The 18,703-nt window shown below is 39.7% G+C and overlaps 2 protein-coding genes across 3 annotated transcripts in view; both read right to left on the bottom strand.

Annotated features, from left to right (window-relative positions):
* Positions 1-1,738, bottom strand: part of prickle3 (prickle homolog 3) — a 31,944-nt gene extending 30,206 nt beyond the window's left edge. For both annotated transcript variants that reach the window (XM_049581911.1, XM_049581912.1), the window contains exon 1: positions 1,541-1,738. In XM_049581911.1, the coding sequence (XP_049437868.1) occupies positions 1,541-1,582 (42 nt within the window). In that variant the 5' untranslated portion in view covers positions 1,583-1,738. The remainder of the gene's footprint in view (positions 1-1,540) is intronic.
* Positions 1,739-3,094: 1,356 nt separating this feature from the next.
* On the bottom strand, positions 3,095-15,214 carry plp2b (proteolipid protein 2b). Its single transcript, XM_049581045.1, has 5 exons — positions 14,743-15,214; positions 8,057-8,212; positions 7,839-7,937; positions 5,248-5,344; positions 3,095-5,139 (listed from the first exon to the last, which is right to left on the bottom strand). The coding sequence occupies exons 1-5, from the start codon at positions 14,839-14,841 to the stop codon at positions 5,126-5,128; spliced, it is 465 nt and encodes a 154-aa protein (XP_049437002.1). The 5' UTR covers positions 14,842-15,214; the 3' UTR covers positions 3,095-5,125.
* Positions 15,215-18,703: the final 3,489 nt, after the last annotated feature.

The following is an 18,703-nucleotide window of genomic DNA, read 5'->3' as shown; positions in this document are numbered from 1 at the left end:
CACAAAATTGTATTTCTTAATTGCAGTGCAGCTGTTAGGAAAATGAAGACATTTTATCTGTATCGTAACTGAAATTCCAGATGGTATCTAATCTGATCATGACACAGACACTAAATCACTCATTCACTTCCTGCTCTGATAAACTACAAATAATTTTAACCATATTTAAACAAACTAAAGTCAAAATAGATGCATCTTACACAAGTGTTTGATATACTTTGCACTTGTTAACATCTGTGTTGTAACATGAGTCAAAACTCACTTTTGGAGTGCCGATGTAATGAGGTGTTGCATAAAACATTGATGGTATTCATTAATACCTGAGTGCAGTTATTGAATGTGTCAGGTGGGAACAGGTGTCCTGAGCGTTTAGTGTTAAAGAACTTAAATAAACGGACATGTTGCATATAAATTGCAAAATCTGTATTAAATACAAGTGGTGAAAACTATTTAATTAAGAACTAAGATACTTTTCAGATTATCAATACAAATTAAACATGATGTATCATCATAGGTAAAGGTAAGATTAGACGATTAGATTATATAGAAATAAAAGTTAGCCTAAACTTTTCCAGCTGCAACATTAAAGTAATGCATCAATAATTATAATCAAACACAATATTCTGAAATGGGCCATTGTGCATTATGAGTATTTTTTCTTTTGGTACTTTAAGCATAATGTGATGCTAATACTTTCGCACTGTTCCTTAAGTAAAAGTTTGAATACAGGACTTTTACTTGCGACAGAATATTTAAGTACAAACTTACAAACAGAGTTCAGCTAAATTCATAAAAGGTGTTATGATGTGGTTTGCTGTTAGACTTGTGCATTACGTCTAATAATTTTACAGACAGTAGTGAGGTAGTTGGAGTCACAGTCACTGTCTGGATTTAATCCAAGTGTGCTGCAGAGCCAGATGTTTCATGGCCACACAGCTGTTAGTCTGGTCCCAAAACAAGCTTCATTTGATCAGTAACCTGACCATATAGGCTGTGTTTTGGGCAAAATTCCAGCCTGCACATAATCTAACAGAGCATGAGTTGTTGTAATGAAAACCTGACAAAGGTAAAAACATGTTCAGGTTACAGCTAACACATCACCTACCTGCTCAGGTAAAAGAAAAAAAAAATCTATGACGTAGTCTGAACCCTCCTGACTGTACCTGGGGCACCCGAAATGACTCAAGAAACAAAGAATGTAGTTTCAGGTGTACAATAAAATAAAATAAAGTCACATATTTTGTAAGTGTTGTGAAGAAGTGGGACTTTTTTCCTTGTACAGAAAACAATGGAGGCTGCAGAAACAAAAGCCAGGTGAAGGTGGGACAAAGTTCCGCTTGGGCTGTTTTCAGTGTCGGACATTAATAGCCTAACGTTACAAGTTCATTTCAAGTCCAACCACGACAGTGAAGCAGAGGAAGAATTAAAAACAACATTCAAGTATGTGAAGCATTAAATAAAGATGGCAACAGGTTTACCAAAAGAGTTTACTGACTTGTGAAGTCATTTAAGAAATTAATGGCAAAGAATAGACACTTACCGAGCGGTTGGACCGTCGCTTTTTAGATCCGCGGAGGAACATGGTGTCGGGTGGATGTTAAAAACACAAATGAGTTTCCCGGTGAATACACCAGAGGAGAAGGAACACTGAGGTCTGAATTTTTAATTCACACAGTCTGTGCTGAACTAACTACATGATGTCCCCCTCCAGACTGCCCGGACTCCTCCTTCCGCCTTGGCTAACTACTTCGGTAACTGACAAGCTAGCCTAACTGACAAATGCATCTTCCGGTTTACATTTCAAAGTAAAACACCTCTGAACACATATGTTCGACATTTCTTGAAAAGAGACTAAATAAACACTAAATTAACATGCACATTTTCGTTACACACACATTAAATTAAATTAATGATCAACATATGCAGCAACAAACTTTTTAAATTCAAACCAATTGCATCCCCGCTTTTATTTTGAAGGTGTGGGCGCCATCTTGACAGCCCTTACCTAACTTTACGAAGCTCCAGCTTTACCTCTCCTGTCCATAAACCTGAACACAGGCAGCCAACTGTCCCAGAGTTTGGCCTGTACTTCACCTAGGCTACAGCAAGTTAAACACTGTGCACACAAATCCTTCTGTTTAAACTCTGATGTAAAAATCCCCTCTATACTTTCTGATTCATACCATGTTTAGCCTTTATTTTTGCATCTGCAAAGTCTGGATCAAACTACACACAGCATGGGAGGAGTCGGTGTGATAAATATTCCTACATAAATATTTAGATGAGGAAATATGAAACACTTGATAACAAGTCAGTATGACCCCAAACAAAGGCTTATCATTCCACTGCGGGTCTTTAAAATGACATGGAGGTAATGTACTGTAATGGTTATTGCAAGTGGAATGCGGCAGCACAGAGAGAAAGCAAAGTAGGAAAGGATTTTCATAAACACAATGTAATCTCAAAATGAAAAGAGGGGGACAGCATGCGTTCTGTTTGCAACAGAAACATTTCAGATGAGATTAGAGATCACAGATGCATGCTGCACCAGGTCAGTTAAAATCCTGGCAGATAGTGTGTGAAAGCATAGTTCCTGATAATATCTGAACTCTAGCAACCTAAAGAAAAACTGGAGAAAACACCACCACAGCTATGTTGGTATTTTTTGCAATAACTCAGTCTTACTTCTTGCTGGTGGGACAAAACATAGCAATTCATTTCAGATTTTGAGCAACAGTTTGCTTCCATCTAGTGGCAATCTGATAGAAGGCAAGTCAAACCCAAAAGCATCCATCAACACACAGTTAATAAAGCTACTTTAGTAAGATTAGTGTACAATATAAGTTACAAAAACAGTTTTTCTTTGTAGTAACAATGGCTTTTATTTCCCAAAGCAAGACTGCTTTGTATCTGAAATTACAAACTGCAGACTCTTGTAAAGCATGTTAGAAAAAATAATAATAAGGCAATGTTTTACTTGGACACATAACCACCAAAGGGTAGAGGAAACAGTTACAGAACATTATAAATTGTGATATTCACATCATACAATTCCAACGATGTGATTTTTCTTTTTCTATCTGCTTCATCAACCAAAAAAAAAAAAGCTGGGCTGTACTTGGGACTGTATAAAATGTCAAAATAAAAATATTCTGCACCTTAAAAATGTGTTAAAAATGTATGAAAAATAAAACAACCTGAGCAACAATCATAGTAGATAGGTGAAACAGGAGGATGACACTGTAATTCAAATAATGAACACGTGGTTGAACGTTAACAGACGTCAACTGCTTCTAACAATGCAGACTAAACTCAAATTAGTACAAACAGATTGCTGATCAATGACAGCAGGACACTTCAAATGTTTAGGCTTCAAGAATATGAAATGGTTAATTTGACTTTAAGGCACTGTAACACACAGGGAGCACTCCATAAAGAGCGATGATTAAATAACAGAGAAGGAAATGTTCGGCCAGCTGAGAAACCTCACTGGGAATACAACAAATACAACACTCAAGAAGTGCATAATTATGATGTTAAACAATCCCTAAATGACCCATTCATGTGTCAGTTACTTCTAATGTCCAAATGACACAGTTACTATTTACTACAGCAGTCCATTAACAGTAGATGTGTATATTAGACAAGCTGCTTGGTGACAACCACTGCCTATTATTTACAGTTTTCCCTTTTTAATCAGTGGTACTTTGAGGTTGGAGTGAAGGTTTGTGAGGGGAATTCCTCATTTAGTAGACACTAGAGGTGTAACGGTACAAAGAAGTCATGGTTCGGTACGTTTTTCGGTACAGGAGGAGAAGAAAATGCAATAAAAACATAAACATTCAACCATAATTCTTACTGTGACAGTTAAAGGTTTTATATATGACATTCAGAACATTAATATAGCAACAAACTGTTTGCCATGTAAAGATATAGTGGAGTAATGGCATCCTGAACAGAGAATGAAGTCACGCTCCATCTGTGTGTGTTGTAATCAGAGTTTCTTTGTTCTTTGTTGTGGTAGCCAGGACAGCTGTGCATGTATATGAGTCCCTGTGTATGTCCCACTGGCTAGCTAATCGCCACTGCTCTGCACCGGCTCATATGCAAATACAGCTAATAATGCCATCCTCACCCACAGTGGCGGGCGGGGTAATGGCATTGTGTAGTGTGCAATGCCCACTTCCTGGTTCCCTCCAAGTTAGCACTGTTAACTCTGTCTGCACGGTTGCTGTTGTTAGCACTGTTAGCGCAAACAACTGCTAGCTGCCATCATTTCGGTTCAGCCACCTCCATCTTTGCTTGTGAAGTCAGAGGTGAGGGTCGTGTGGAGGCAATCCCAGCCCGGAATGAATGAATGAATGTCGTATATACCACCTTCAAGGCACTTAAATACTGACATATTGTCAGTAAGGGGGAAAAAAAAAAAAAGTAAAAATGAATTACAGGGAGGTGATGGCTGCTTTACTTTTAGCCCTGGAAGTTGCTGCTTGGTCTCACCCTGAATGCCAGCTAGTTAACCAACTGGTCCTCCCAAGAGCACCTTTGCACCTGTTGCCCATCGCCATGGTAGGGAGTAGGGAGCCATCCGATGTGGGGATGGCTCAGGGGAGCAGCGCCAGGTAAGTTGATTAGCACTAGCCTGATTTTGTCTAGATCTGCTACTTGACACATAATAGAAAACAACTGGTGCACCAAGGTAAAACTCATGCTCCAGAATTTCTGTTCCACACGTGCAGTAGTAGACATTACAAGACCATTTTGACTTTAATTGTTTGCGGCACAGAACCGAAGAAGTTGCATACCGAACCAAACATACTGTACCGAACGGTTGGGACGAGTACACGTACCGTTACACCTCTAGTAGATACGATTTTGTCTTGACGTGCAGGCACAGATGTACAGTACCACTCACTTTGGCTGCGTCATCCTCCTCTCAGGCACGTCCCTAAAAGAAATCTGTTGTCTATCCTGCACACACCATACAGTGGCGCTGATTAAACTGTGACCTGTTCATTTTACTGTCCATCGTCCTCTCTGATCCACTCTTCTGTTAACCTTCTGCACAAGTTCCCCTTAGTTCTTCTGCTGTGTTCTTGGCAGAGGTGCATGTGTCGTGGAGTGTTTAAATTCTGTCATCTGTGTAAAAAACAATCAGACATTGGAGAAAAATGTAAAAATGGAATTATTGTCACAAAGATTATTTTTTAGGGAAGCCATGATACAGTGAATATTGGTTGCTCTCACCAGTGGAAGCTGCCGTGTGCTGCCTGGTGTTCTTAATTTGCAAGAAGATGGTGTAAGTGTCATAGGCGAACAGTAGACCAGCGATCAGACCAAATACCTACGAAAGAACAACTCAGGATCAGAGTCACAATAATAATAATGAAATTAACTGAATTAATTGCTGTGCTGCTCACGTCAGAAGACACTTTTAGTCCCAGATTGATGTCATGTTGACTTGAGGCTGCACAAACTACATAACTGATTTCAGATTAGGTGGGCTGATCACAAGATTATTCCACAACTGGAGAAATGACTGTGATTTTGACAGAAACACGCGTGGGTCAGATTTGGTGTCAGCTGTGATGCATTTAGCCCCAAACACCTGTGGTCTATGTATCAAACAAATGAGCAGGCGTAAAAATTGTGCAGGTTGGGTTTACACAAGCCACAAAAAAGGTTGTGGTGGTGAAAAGAGATGTGAAATTTGTATTTTAATCTACAGAAATATCACTTGGAGCAGACGTACAGTGGAGTGAGCACATCACAGAAATATCAGGAGATGTAAAATAGTTAACTAAAAATAAACAAACTGATAAGACAGCGAGTAGTCATGGTTTGGGTTGTGATAAATTTTAATTTTAAACTCATTTTATTGTAACACCATGACAGGCTTCACGCTCTTTATACTTTGTTACTGCATTGACCTCTGTATTTGTCACAAGACATCAGATGTATCAGCAGCATTTTCACCACAGCCTGCTTTTGTGTGTTTTCTTTGTGCGTTTTTGATGTTCCTCATGACCCTCCAGCTCCTTTCCATTTCCCGTGAAGCTTGTTAAATGACTCTAACTGAATTAATGATATAATTAGTGGCTGTATGCTGCACTACTTTCATTTGGTACTGTCTGTATGTATGTGTGTGTATGTGTGTGTGTGTCCACTGCCTCCCTTCCTGCCTCCAGTTTCTCATGCACTCTAAGTGGATGTCTCTCTTCACGTGTCTAAGACTCATATCCAAGGTGCATCCTGTTTCTGGCCATGATAAAATCAGACCTCAAGGTAAAGACGTGTCTTTGAACCACTTGAACCAAAAGACACTCTGATTCTGAGTCAGCCCGAAGGTTTTTTTTTATGATTTTATGATTTCTGAGAGCTCAATGCACTATAAATCAAGAAAACATGCAAATGAAGAAACATCCTCACCAATTTGACGTCATATGTGCAGCATTTAGAAAAAAACAAACAAACAAACAACATAAACTGTTTTCAGGGGACACTAAGAAGTGATACACATGGCCGGGACACAGTTGTTGTTGCCTTGGTTTGTGGCAAATGAAGTTACTGAAATCTGCTAACTGTCATTGTGATTGCGTAATTCAGATATTATCATAACAGCAAAAAGCTACTGCTAGGATATCTGCAATAATATCTGAATCATGACATCACAGTCTTAGAGGTCCAGTGTGTTGGATTTAGGGGCATATATTGGCAGAAATGGAATATAAAATAATAAGTATGTTTTCTTTAGTGTATAATGAGCTGAAAATAAGAATCACTGTGTTTTTGTCATCTTAGAATGAGCCATTTTCATCTGTATAAGGAGCAGGTCCTCTTGTGCAGAGTTTCTACAGTACCAAAGAACGGACAAACCAAACACTGGCTCTCGATAGGACCACTTGCATTTTCATGTTTTCACATCAGCCACTGTAGTAAGCAGCCCCTCTGCGACAAGAGCATCGGAAAAACACTGATTTTTTTTATGTGAAACTGCTTAATTCAGCCTTTTTACCAGTTTAAATCACCAAGTCTATTTGTTCTGGAGATTAGGAGTCCTTTGTGGATAAAAAAGTAAATAACTCCTAAATGTCTGGATCAGATATAAGTTGGTCACACGTAATGTTGTCAGAGAAAATAAGTGAGCTCACATTAGCAGGTGCTGGGCTAGCAGCTCGTCTGCAACATGCCGAAAAGCATTGCAGAAACAATTTTTGTAATGTGAAACTGCTTTGTTCAGTGTTTTTACTGGTTTAAAGCAAGTGGTCTTTTAGTTTTGGAGAGGATGAGACCTCTGTGGAAAATTCTGCTGACCTCCTGCACATAACACTAAAGGAATTCTGAGAGAAGTTTCAGCTGGTTGCAATCTGCAGCCTTCACCACTAGATGCCACTAAATCCCCTCAATCCTACACATCTTTCCATTAAGTCACAAGAACTTACATTTTAGGTCATTTTCCAACACCACAGACGAATAGCTGACTTGTGTTTTGTCAAGTTGGTGAAGATGTTTTCTAAAAGTTGTGCATGTGTGTCAAATTATTGAAGTTGTTTCCTCATTTGCTTAGGTTGCGTCTTTTTGTATGTGGTTTCTTAATTTGCAGTACATTGAGCTCTCAGGGCCACCGTAGTTTTTGTCTGTGACTCAAGTCTTGTGGTCTTCACTAGAATTAAACAGGAAGGAAGCGTGAGATATGATTTGAAACAGCCATATTACTCAATGATGACTAAGTTTCAACACCTACAATAAAACAGATTCACTGATAACAGTTTACGGTCGTCAAAACAAACAACAAAACATGCACATAAACAGTTTCAGTTCACGGCGACTTAACTGACCCCGCCTGCAATAAGAGCACCGTCCCCGGCTCCTCTAATCACACAGATAAGAGAGGTGATGATGTAAAGTCCTGCACCAATACCAGCACGGAAAAGATCCTGCACAAAAAGAAGGAAGCAGAAGATGAAGCATTGTGCAACTGTGCTCACACGTGCGCGTGACTGTGTGTGTGTATGCTTTCTGTAAGTTTGTGTTGTAAGACACGTAGAGGACTCACGCTCCAGACCCAGTTGACCACTTGGATCTGCTTGTCCATCTCCATCATGAAGATGCCAAAGAAGATCATGGCGAAGATCATCTCAACGATGGCCACAGCGGAGTAGCCTCCATACACAGACGCGGCGTAGCAGATCAAGATAATCAAACTGAGGAACTAACAGGGATCAGAGTGAAAGGAGAGGGTGGGGAAAGCAATAAACAGAGAGATTAATGATTTTGAAAATGGTGAAGACATCCCACAATACTTCACAGTTATGTCAGAGAAGTAACAGATGCTCCCCAAATTCCTCCCCTGCTGAAAGACTTCATGTAACAGCTGCAGCTCACCTGAGAGACAACCAACCATCTCGCTGCACAGTGATGCACAGAGATCTGACTCCAGTCAATAGCCGAGGCCAGTCAGACAGTAAATCACTCCAACAAAGCCGTCATTGTTTTATTTACTCCAGTCAGTCCACAATTCAACATCCACATGGTAACAGACATTTTTGCCAAAAACAACAACAACAAAAAAACTTTCTGCACAGTGAGACAACTGGCTGGACTTTAACGCACTCTGTCAGTCTGTCTATCGCATGTGATGTACAGCACGTGTTTGTTCCATCAAGATCTTATTTTTCCATATGAGGGAAAAAAAGCCAGAGTGCATTCTTCTCAGTCCATTCCACTGAAATGCTGCCAACGTGCAGAAATCATAAACTCAGGCGGCCTACCACCCTGAACCAGTATCAGCCTTTTTTTTTTTTTTTCAATACCGCTATTGTTTGCTGCTGTAAAACTGTGTGGGAAGATACATTCACACAACACGGACATATGACAGCTGTGAAGGAGTGAAAATTTCAAACAGTAACAGAACAAATCCCCCTTTTTGACATCTAATGGTTTAATTCACTTAAAAACACCAAACAGTGTTTACTCTATTGTCATTTTCTACAACATAGATTTGATATTTGCATAACTGCACTTGAGCATGAACAAAAGATGCTTTACAAGTGTGACATTATGTAAATGTTCGATTGTTATACAATGGAAAGATTGCACATCCACCTCCACACTGTGCCAGCATACAATTTAGGGCTGCAATGACTACTTTCATAATTAAATCATCTGCAGATTATTTTTTTTCTACTGATCAGTTAATTGTTTGTTTTTTTTAAGACGTGAAAGCTGTAAAAACAAACTAACAAAAAACACTACCATGTCTTTTTTGGTCTGAAAACAGCCCAACAATACATTTCAGTTTACTAAAATCAGGCTTCCCACACATTTTCAACCATGAATTCTCCAAACTTTTTAATAACTTTTCTATATTTTACCCCACTCCCATGATTTTATTTAACTAGTTTAAAATAGGTATGCCTATATATGGATACAGCCAGACAATTCCCAAGCATTTGCAGATTCAATTCAATTCAATTTTACTTATAAAACCCAATATTACACATCACAATTTGCCTCAGAGGGCTTTACAGCATAAGACAGCTCTCCGTCCTTGGACCCTCACAGCGGACAAGGAAAAACTGCCCAGAAAACCCCCCGGAAAAAATGGTATATAAAATAAGAAACCTGCTAGCGTTTTCTAACTTTACACACTCATTAGACATTTGTGACGCCAGCTAGCAGCATATGAAGACTCAAAAAACAGCATGAACATCCAAAAACAATTAACACTGGGTGCTGGACAGAAGAACAAATACAAAAATATCATGTCTGATGAAGGGCTGGTGCCCAAAACGTCATGTGATGATATGATTAAAATTTCCAGAAGGAGCAGTTTTGGTGTGCGTACCTGTTTTTATATTTTTTGAACTAGCTACATAATATGCCCAAAGACCAAATCTGCATATACGGGTACTTGACGGCCAAACATGACGGCCACACCCATTTTTGAGGTATAGAAAACCAAAGATCCTTTAGATGTCAAAGATCCTTTAGATGTCAGTGCATTTTGACATGTGTTTGGATTATATTTTGACAAGAACATATGCATTTATTTCTTGTTATTAAATAAACAACAACTTTGTTTTATGGACTTGTCTAATAGATTATGTGCGACCTTGTTGGAACCTGAGCAATGGCAAGCAGATCAGTGACCCAAAACAGTGGTCAGATAATGCTTATCTGGACATCTATACGTGTATAAATATCCAGATTATGATACCTGATTCAATCTAACATGATTGAATGATAACACCAGGTATCAGGAGGCTGTGAGCTGTCTGTAAATAACCAACAGTTTGATCTACATGCTGAGATTAATTTGGAGACAACAGTCAGATGCTGTGTGACTGTACTTGCAGCAGCCTCCCAGTCAAGGTAACGTTAACCACCAGCTGAACTGTCACCAGTGTCATTTAGCGATTTACCACACTGACAGTGAATATTTACAAATCTTACATGCCTTAAATCTAAGTGTGAAAGCCTTGGTTATTAATATATTAATGTCCTGTTTCTCTCCTGATGTGACAGCATGTTTCTTTACTCCAAAAGGGATTGTTGCTTTGCGAGTCTGGTCTCTGTGTATCATGTAGGCCTAATACTAATGACATTTCAATAGTCACGCAGCGCAACAATAAAATTTAAATATACAAGGAATGTATTTCAAGTAACACTAGACATGTTTTGGGATTTTTAGGAATTAATCTTAAAACAGTAGCCGGAGCAATGTATATTCAAGGGATGTAAATCACAAGCTTCATCACAATACAATATTTTATGGACTTTTTGGACAACAATTTGCTGATATGCTAAAGTCAACTACAATAAGATTTCAATTTGATTCAATTTACAGGCCTGCAATTGATGTGAGATTAGTGTTGTCGTGATACCAAAATCTTTGTTTCGGTACCAATACCAATATGAATTTCGATACTTTTCTATACTCTTCGGTACTTTTCCCTAAGGAATAGGATACAAACCTTTAGAACAATAAATAGTAGGGGTGTAACAGTACCAAAAAAATCATGGTTCGGTAAGTACCTCAGTACGCACATCACGGTTTGGTAACTCAAATGTTCCACCAAGTTTGTGTTGTCTCTCGTGTTGTCTCCCTTTGCGATTCAGACTTTCTCTTGTCTTTTTTCACGTGCGCCAGCTGCGAATGTTGATACAGGTGTTGTCATACACACCACTTGCACAATCTGTGCTCCAATAGGAACAAGAAAGGCATTTGTGTGAATAAATGAGTAAAATAAATTAACTAAATTAATGAATTGAATCAATTTCAAAGTACCGGTATTTTCCAAATGAAGTATAGTACCGTTTGGAATACTCTAGTACCACGGCACTATTTTAGTACCAGTATACCGTGCAACACTATGTGAGATGATATCAAAAACTATTCTCATTGTCTTTTTCTTGGCTGCTAGCTCTTATCTGCCTGACATTATGCCACTCGCACTGTTTGAATGTTAAAGAAGGGAATGTGTTTGGATGGAGCTGGTGACACAGATGTGCTATGGGAATTTCAAAATAAAGCCATAGCTTAAAGACTGCAATATGTATCGATGTTTTCACTTTGCATGATAATACTAGATCATCCATCACTGAATCGATATAAGAATCCAGATCAATATATCATTACCCCGGTTAGGAATTTAAGACCATGAGAACCCTGCACATGGTGAATGGACGTGCACCAGTACAGCATCTTTCTAGTTTTCCGACCACTCAAAGGGCTTTTTACACTATGAGTCACATTCACCCATTCATACACTGTGGCCGAGGCTGCCATAGAAGGCGCCACCTGCTACTCAGTTTTTAACACACTCACACCGATGGAGCAGCCATCAGGAACAATTTGGTTCAGTATCTTGCTCAAGGAAACTTGAACATGCAGACTAGAGGAGCTGGGGATCGAACTGCTGATCTTCCAATTAGTAAACTACCTGATCTGCCTCTGAGCCACAGCTGCCCCAAAACAAGGGAGGTCAACATATTCTTGAGACACTGGAACCATTAAATGTTCAACATATTTGTTTGAAATGTATTTGTACTCTAGATTTCTCTATGCATATTGTATCAGCATGTGACAATAAATAAGTGATAAAATTTAAGTTAGAAATTAAATCATAAACTCTGTACTAACACACGATCCACTAGTCTGGTGTTCAACATTTATCTGCACCGCTTTGCTGTCACAAGTCAAATAATTTATTCTTGTTGCACGTACTAAATAAATCAGACACTGAGCCTGATGTGTATTTTAAAAAAGCCAGTCTTGCACATTGCAATGTTTTATTCTCAGACACAGACACCCCAGCAGCCAGTGTCAAATCACTGCAGTCTACACGATACACACATGATGTAAGTGACTCGACACTAGCCCTACATCTGTCACTACGGCTTCCCCTCCCCTCAGCCGCAACTGTTACACAAACACGCAGCCAGCCAGCCAGATGCATCAGTAGTTCATGTGTTCAGGAGACTGGCACAGGCTGCCTCTGTAGAGTAGTGAGGCGGCCGAGGCCAAGGTCCCACACAAAAGAGGCTTTATGCAGGCCAGAGTTACTACTGAGGCTCCAGAGGAGGCCGCCACACAGAGAAACACCCACTACACAAGTCCCTCACAACAAGAAAGGCCTCTGGGATGTTGACACCTTTATGTTTTCCACATAGCGGCAGATCTGTTTGCACGGGCCAGCTCTTGAGATCCAAGCTAGGATCTTTTCACGTCAGTATAATGAGCTGCTCTTTTAAAAATTGACTGGAGGAAAATTGTTGTGAACGTTTGGCTAATTATAGTCAGCAACATGAGCGCCAAGAGCGAGTCCGTGGTACAGAGACACACCAAACAGCAACGGTTGCTAGGGAAGTCACTTATGTTTTGGGCCAGTTTTTAGCACTTTCTGTGGCTCGCTAAAGTGTATACCATGTGTGCTGAGAGCAAAATGGAAAGTTCAGTTTCATTTCATCACTCTCTACTCATCATCTCGTCAACTGTCATCCTTCTGCCTGCTTTTCCTCCACCCTTTCTTTTGATTAGGACATTCTTCAGTACGGAGATAAACTTTTTTTTCTAAACATAACACAACTCATACTCCTGAAATTAACAGCAGGGTGAAAGCTCAGCTCGGTGCATGACTCACCCTGTCTTATCACTACTGGCTGAACTGTGTCGCATGACAAACTGAAATTTACTTTACATGGGTGTGTGGCCGGGATCTGTGAGTTGCTCTGTGGCTTCAAACATTCAAGTATGGTCATGCCTCTGACAGCTGGATTAATAGGAAAAACAGAATAGCTCTAAATGTCATTTGATAGGCCTCGCCGTCAAGACTTGTTAGCTGAAAAAGGAAAATTAATTCCTTTACACTTTTGATTTATCAGCTGCAATATTTAGACCTGGCTGCCAGGGTTAAGCACCCTATTTCCGATTAGATTGGACCTAACAAGCAGTAATGACATTTGTCTTCCTGTTGTACTCCCACAGCCCTCTCCCTGCACTGAAATCCATGTCAGACATCCACCACTTCCTTTATCAGGCTCCAGTAAGGACAGGAATGGAACGAGAAACAACAAACTACCGACAGAGTGTACCCAGCCAAGCGCGAACCAATCCGTGAATGGCACACCAAAAGATGTGTGCTAAGCAATTCGCACATTCTTTGTTCCCGGGGACAAACTTCACACGCAGCCTGGAATTTCCATTACCTCTGAGAAGAAAAAAAAACTTTACAGTGGGTGGACCACTGACCACCAGCATCTGAGGGCCTGCTTTATAATGACTCCATTGAGCTATGAGAGCAGAACCTTGCTTTCCTGGAGCTGGGAAACAAATCACACAGTAGCACAGTAACATGGTCAGCACCCTGTGTGATAAGTGACAATACTCTTTTGCATCTTCTGGTGAGAACCGGGTAAAATGCAGAACTTAAGTGAAATATTTTAGGGTCAAAACAAGTCATGTGTGGAGATAACCCACCGCTGTGAAATGCAAACACAGACAATCAAGTGAGAAGTCTTCCCAGTGAGGAAGCGGTTGTGCCTTGTCAGGAAGTGCAGCACGTAAAACCACACACCTTACTCATTATATGGACGGAAGTGCTGCTCTGATGTTTCTATTTCCACCTCTGTAGGCGTACATATTCCTTGTAACTAGAGCCAGATGTGCCAAAACAAACTTTACGAGCCTTTATATTGGCAGGAATGTGATATGCATTGCATTTTCCCCTCACCATATTTAGGATACTGCATATCTGCCTACACAGTGTGCAGCCTGTGGTGCTAAGTAGAAAAGGGGGATTCCTGATACTCCAGTCAGTGGGTCGAGTTAACCCACATGACCTTCCATGTGCCATTAACACTCAGCATTTGGCTCCTTGGTGCCAAATGAGAAAACAGTGGCGCACAAGTGACAGGTGGGAACCCTTAACCTCTGCTCATGATCCCTTAACCCCCACACCACATGCTCATCATTCCCTGGGTACACTGCTTTTTAAAAAGTGGGAATAAAGCAGCTTATAGAGGATATTAGTGACATAAAGAACATTTATATCAATAATAGTGAGGATAAATCAATAACAATATAGGCTACATTAAAGCACTTTGCTGTGTATTAAATATTAATTAGTTGCAGCCTACAAAAGCACCTTTACACACAACATACTCTATGGTTTCATAAGCAGCTGTAACCATCCACACACACACAGTAGCTCCATGTTAGCAGCAGGTCAGTGAACTTACTATTTCTGCAGAGAGGATGAACCCTTTCTGGGTCCTCACATAACTTTTCAGCTTCTCCATGCAGTTCGCACCGGCGCTGGTTGCGGTTGTGTCAGCCATTCTGTCACAAATAACTTACTAAACACCGTCAGTGTGTTTCTGTGGGAGCCTTATCGCCTCAAACCGACGAGCAGCGTTTGAATAAACAAACTTGTCCCCGAGTTAAAGAGAGAAACAGTCCCAGTGTTGACCGCTGCTGCTCCCCGCTCGTTTTTCCGTCCCTCCACTCGGGTGAATCAACTTCTCCGCTGAAAAGAGTCGGGAAATGGACTCTGGTTGGAGTCAGTCTCGTCCACAGCAGCTCGGAAGAAACTCTGGTGTGTGTGTGTGTGAGGAGGGAGGGCTGGGCTCAGGAGCTGACAGTGGGGCGTTGGCTTTCACTTTTCTCAAGGGGCGCTGCTGTTGGCACTGTGGCACCGCCGAGACGAGCTGCTTCCGTGATGCCTTCAGGGGCTCCTCGGAAACTGCACAGACTTGTTGCTAAACTGATGCTTTAATCTCCATTTGTCTTCTGACTTTATTACTTACACTGGATTATTACTGGGGAAGTTTTTCATTCATAAATTAAGATACTTTAAAACTAAACCCTGTCTGACACATTTCAAGAATGAGCTTAAACTCTACAGAAAGTCACTGAAACTTGTTGCCTGTTTATTTCCCTTTTAAATGGTGCCACATTTGTAAGGAACGTGCATTTGTGGGATGAGCAGGAGAGCTGAGTATGTGGGTTGCGCCCATGAAAAATTCTTCCACACGCTATCCAGGCTCCTGTTTGTTAAATGAATATATTGTTAAATTTCCAATATGTCTTGTTTCTTCAGACTTAAATCATCCAATCTACCAAACAACACCAAACAAGAGTCAGCAGCAAAAAAAAAAGTTGTTTGGCACTGGCAGAGAAGATTTGGCAAATTTTTCATGGGCGCAACCCACATACTCAGCTCTGCTGCTCATCCCACAAATGCATGTTCCTTACAAATGTGGCACCATTTACCATTTAAAAGGGAATAGCTTCTCATTAAACAATACCTCAGCCTCCTACTCTAGTCCACATATGAGGACATCACATTTTGGGTTTCCTGCTCCTTATACTTAATTCTGCTTAACTCAGACCTGTTGTCCTCGTTTGTGGACACTTCTATGCTCAGTCTACAGTCAATTCCAACACAAAAGTGGACAAGGTACAAAACCTGAACAAATTCTATGATTGAAACTTCTTTATTTGTGCTAGATAACGACTGTAGTTTGATATGGTATACAAATATGACCAATTTAAGCAACAGTAATGAGCCAAAATGCTGTTAAAGTACTTATTTGAGGACAGTGGGACTAAATTATCATCTTGTTTGAGGACATTAGGTGTGACTGACTATTCCTGAGCAGGAAAAATTTAATTCAGAGTTACAAAATGAACAAATCACAAGGCTTTTAGATAAGCTGCATGTCTCCATATCACAACATATTTTTTCAAAAAACTATTTCTTGTTCAAAGACAATGTTTATTTTTTTTTACTTCTCAGGTCCTACTTTCCCAGATAACTCAGAGAAGTTAAAAATGCATACCAAACAAAAGCTGGGGTCTCAGGAAGCTAGTCGCAGAGTGAATGCTAACTGTGGTGGCTGATGTGAAAATGCGCAAACGTGAATGGCTTTTCCCAGAGCCAGAGTTTGGTTTGTCCATTCTGGGCTACTGTAGAAACATGGCAGTGTTACATGGCGGATTTGTAGACAGGAATCTGCTCTCTATGTAGATGTAAACTGCTAATCCTAAGGTAATAAATAAAAGCAACTGTTATTTTCAGGTGATTATATACTAGACAAAACCTACCTCTTATATTATATCCCCCTAAATTTTACACGCTCGACCTTTAACTATATTATATAAGTATATTATGATACTAATACTTTTGTAGTTTATGCACTTGAATGCAGGGTTTTACCTGTTTAAAAAATGTTTTTCTACACTGTGGTGTTGCTACTTAGCTGAGCACTTCTTCCACCACTTTTTTTTTTTTAAACTTTCAATGATTCTTTATTGAGCTTGGCAAATACAAACAAGGGACATTTACAAGCCCTATAACTCAGATAACACCTACCTTAGGGTTGAGCCAAGAAGCAAACATTAGATTGAACCATACAAGAAGATACTGTGATGTAATGTGATAATATGTTCTGCTGTGTAGTTTAATTCATAATATATCTGATTTTATTTGCTAGTGATATCTTATATTCTAAATCTGTAACTAGAAACTAAAGTTGTAAAATAAATGTAGTGAAGTTAAAAAAAAAGTACATTACTTTCTTCTGATTTGTAGTGGAGTAGAAGTATAAAGTAGAATGAAGTGAAAATACTCAAGTAAAGTATAAGTACCTCAAAACTGTATTTAAGTACAGTATTTGAGTAAATGTACTTTGTTACTTTTCACTGCTAATTAAGCTTCTTTGTGTAGCAGCAGCTTACCTGAGTAGATGTGCATGAACGTCACATATATTGTTTGAGAATAAACCAGTTTAACTTAGTTACTACAACATTAAAGTTACTTGGTAATGCATCAGTTATTATGTTCTGGTAATCATAATATAACACTGACAGGGGCCATTTTTGATAATGGGTTCTCTTACTTTGGATACTTAAAGTACAGTTTGGTGTAAATCCCTCTTGTCCCCGAGTTAAAGTAAAGTAAAGTAAAGTAAAGTAAAGTTTCAAAGAGCTAATGTGGGATCTTTACATGCAGTGGAGTATTTTCATAGTGACGACTTAATACTTTCACAGCTGTATTTTGTCCACCATTGTTCATAAGATGAGACCTCCAACTTTTTCTATTCGTTTAGCTCAGAGCTCTGGTATTTACAATGATAAGTGAAGGCATCACACCCTAATTGCTGAATCATTTCTGTAACTGTGAAGATTTACAGGCCAGTTGTGGTTATGATTTAGTATGACACACAGCTGGTGATTAAAACAGAGAGAAGTTCAACAGGAAACTTAATTTGAAACAGTAATATTTGTTTTGGCAACTACAGATGGAGGCCAACTGATAAGACCTGCACAATAATAACACAGGGCTCTGTGTGTGTGTGTGTGTGTGTGTGTGTGTGTGTGTGTGTGTGTGTGTGTGTGTGTGTGTGTGTGTGTGCGACATTACACTTTAACATACAGGCGTCTTGAATTAATAAATGTTTACTGTATTGATTTGAGGTCTCTGTGGAAACATGATCTCCTCTTTGAAAGCCGTTACACTACTTGAACTGTATTTTACACTCTAAGTGTCCATTAACTGCAAAGAGGCAACAATCAATTCAAATTAACTAATTCATGAACTTATAATCAGTTTAGGACCACTGCTGTGTCTACAGTGCATTTTGAAACAGTAATGTGCTCTGTCTTTGTCCTAAATTGTGTTCATAATGACATTATTTACATGGAAAAGTCTTTAAAATTGTGAAATATACTATATGAGAACCTCTTTAGTTGATGCACTCCCCGGCCACCAGGGAGTGCCATGTAGAGTCCTCATCAAAACCACATACTGGGTCAAACTAACCTGCACACTGGCCCACAGCCTGCCTGAAATGGTGTTAAATGCCTGCTGTATGAGAAATATAGGCCAGTTATAGAGATACCTCAGAAATATCCGAACCATGCAAACCCTCTACTTGGTACTTTCCCTTCGGTTAAACATCTCACTGCCACCATGACACTCACCCTAACACTGGTTACAAGCACATGCACTTTGTCACACTTGAGGCCTGAGTCTTATGGTTGCACTGTTGTATTAGTTGTATTGCTGCTGTATAGTTGTGGCAGTGGGTTTTTGCAGACACTCTTCACTGTGGGTGCTTGTGGAGCTCGAACAGTGACAGTAAGTTTTGGCATCTAAAATAAAAATTGGCATTGAAAAACAAAACAGGCATTAAAATA

This window comes from Epinephelus fuscoguttatus, linkage group LG7, assembly GCF_011397635.1.
Source record: "Epinephelus fuscoguttatus linkage group LG7, E.fuscoguttatus.final_Chr_v1".
In the NCBI taxonomy this organism is placed as follows: Eukaryota; Metazoa; Chordata; class Actinopteri; order Perciformes; family Serranidae; genus Epinephelus; species Epinephelus fuscoguttatus.
The sequence above is the reverse complement of the archived record's forward strand: the minus strand, read 5'-3'. Positions and strand labels throughout refer to the sequence as shown.

Coding starts and splice junctions, on each gene's coding strand:
- plp2b (XM_049581045.1), bottom strand. CDS start 14,841: ATGGCTGACACAACCGCAACCAGCGCCGGTGCGAACTGCATGGAGAAG. Junction 8,213..14,742: donor TCATCCTCTCTGCAGAAATA/GTAAGTTCACTG, acceptor GATCCCTGTTAG/TTCCTCAGTTTGATTATCTT. Junction 5,345..7,838: donor GTGCTCTTATTGCAGGCGGG/GTCAGTTAAGTC, acceptor GTTCTTTCGTAG/GTATTTGGTCTGATCGCTGG.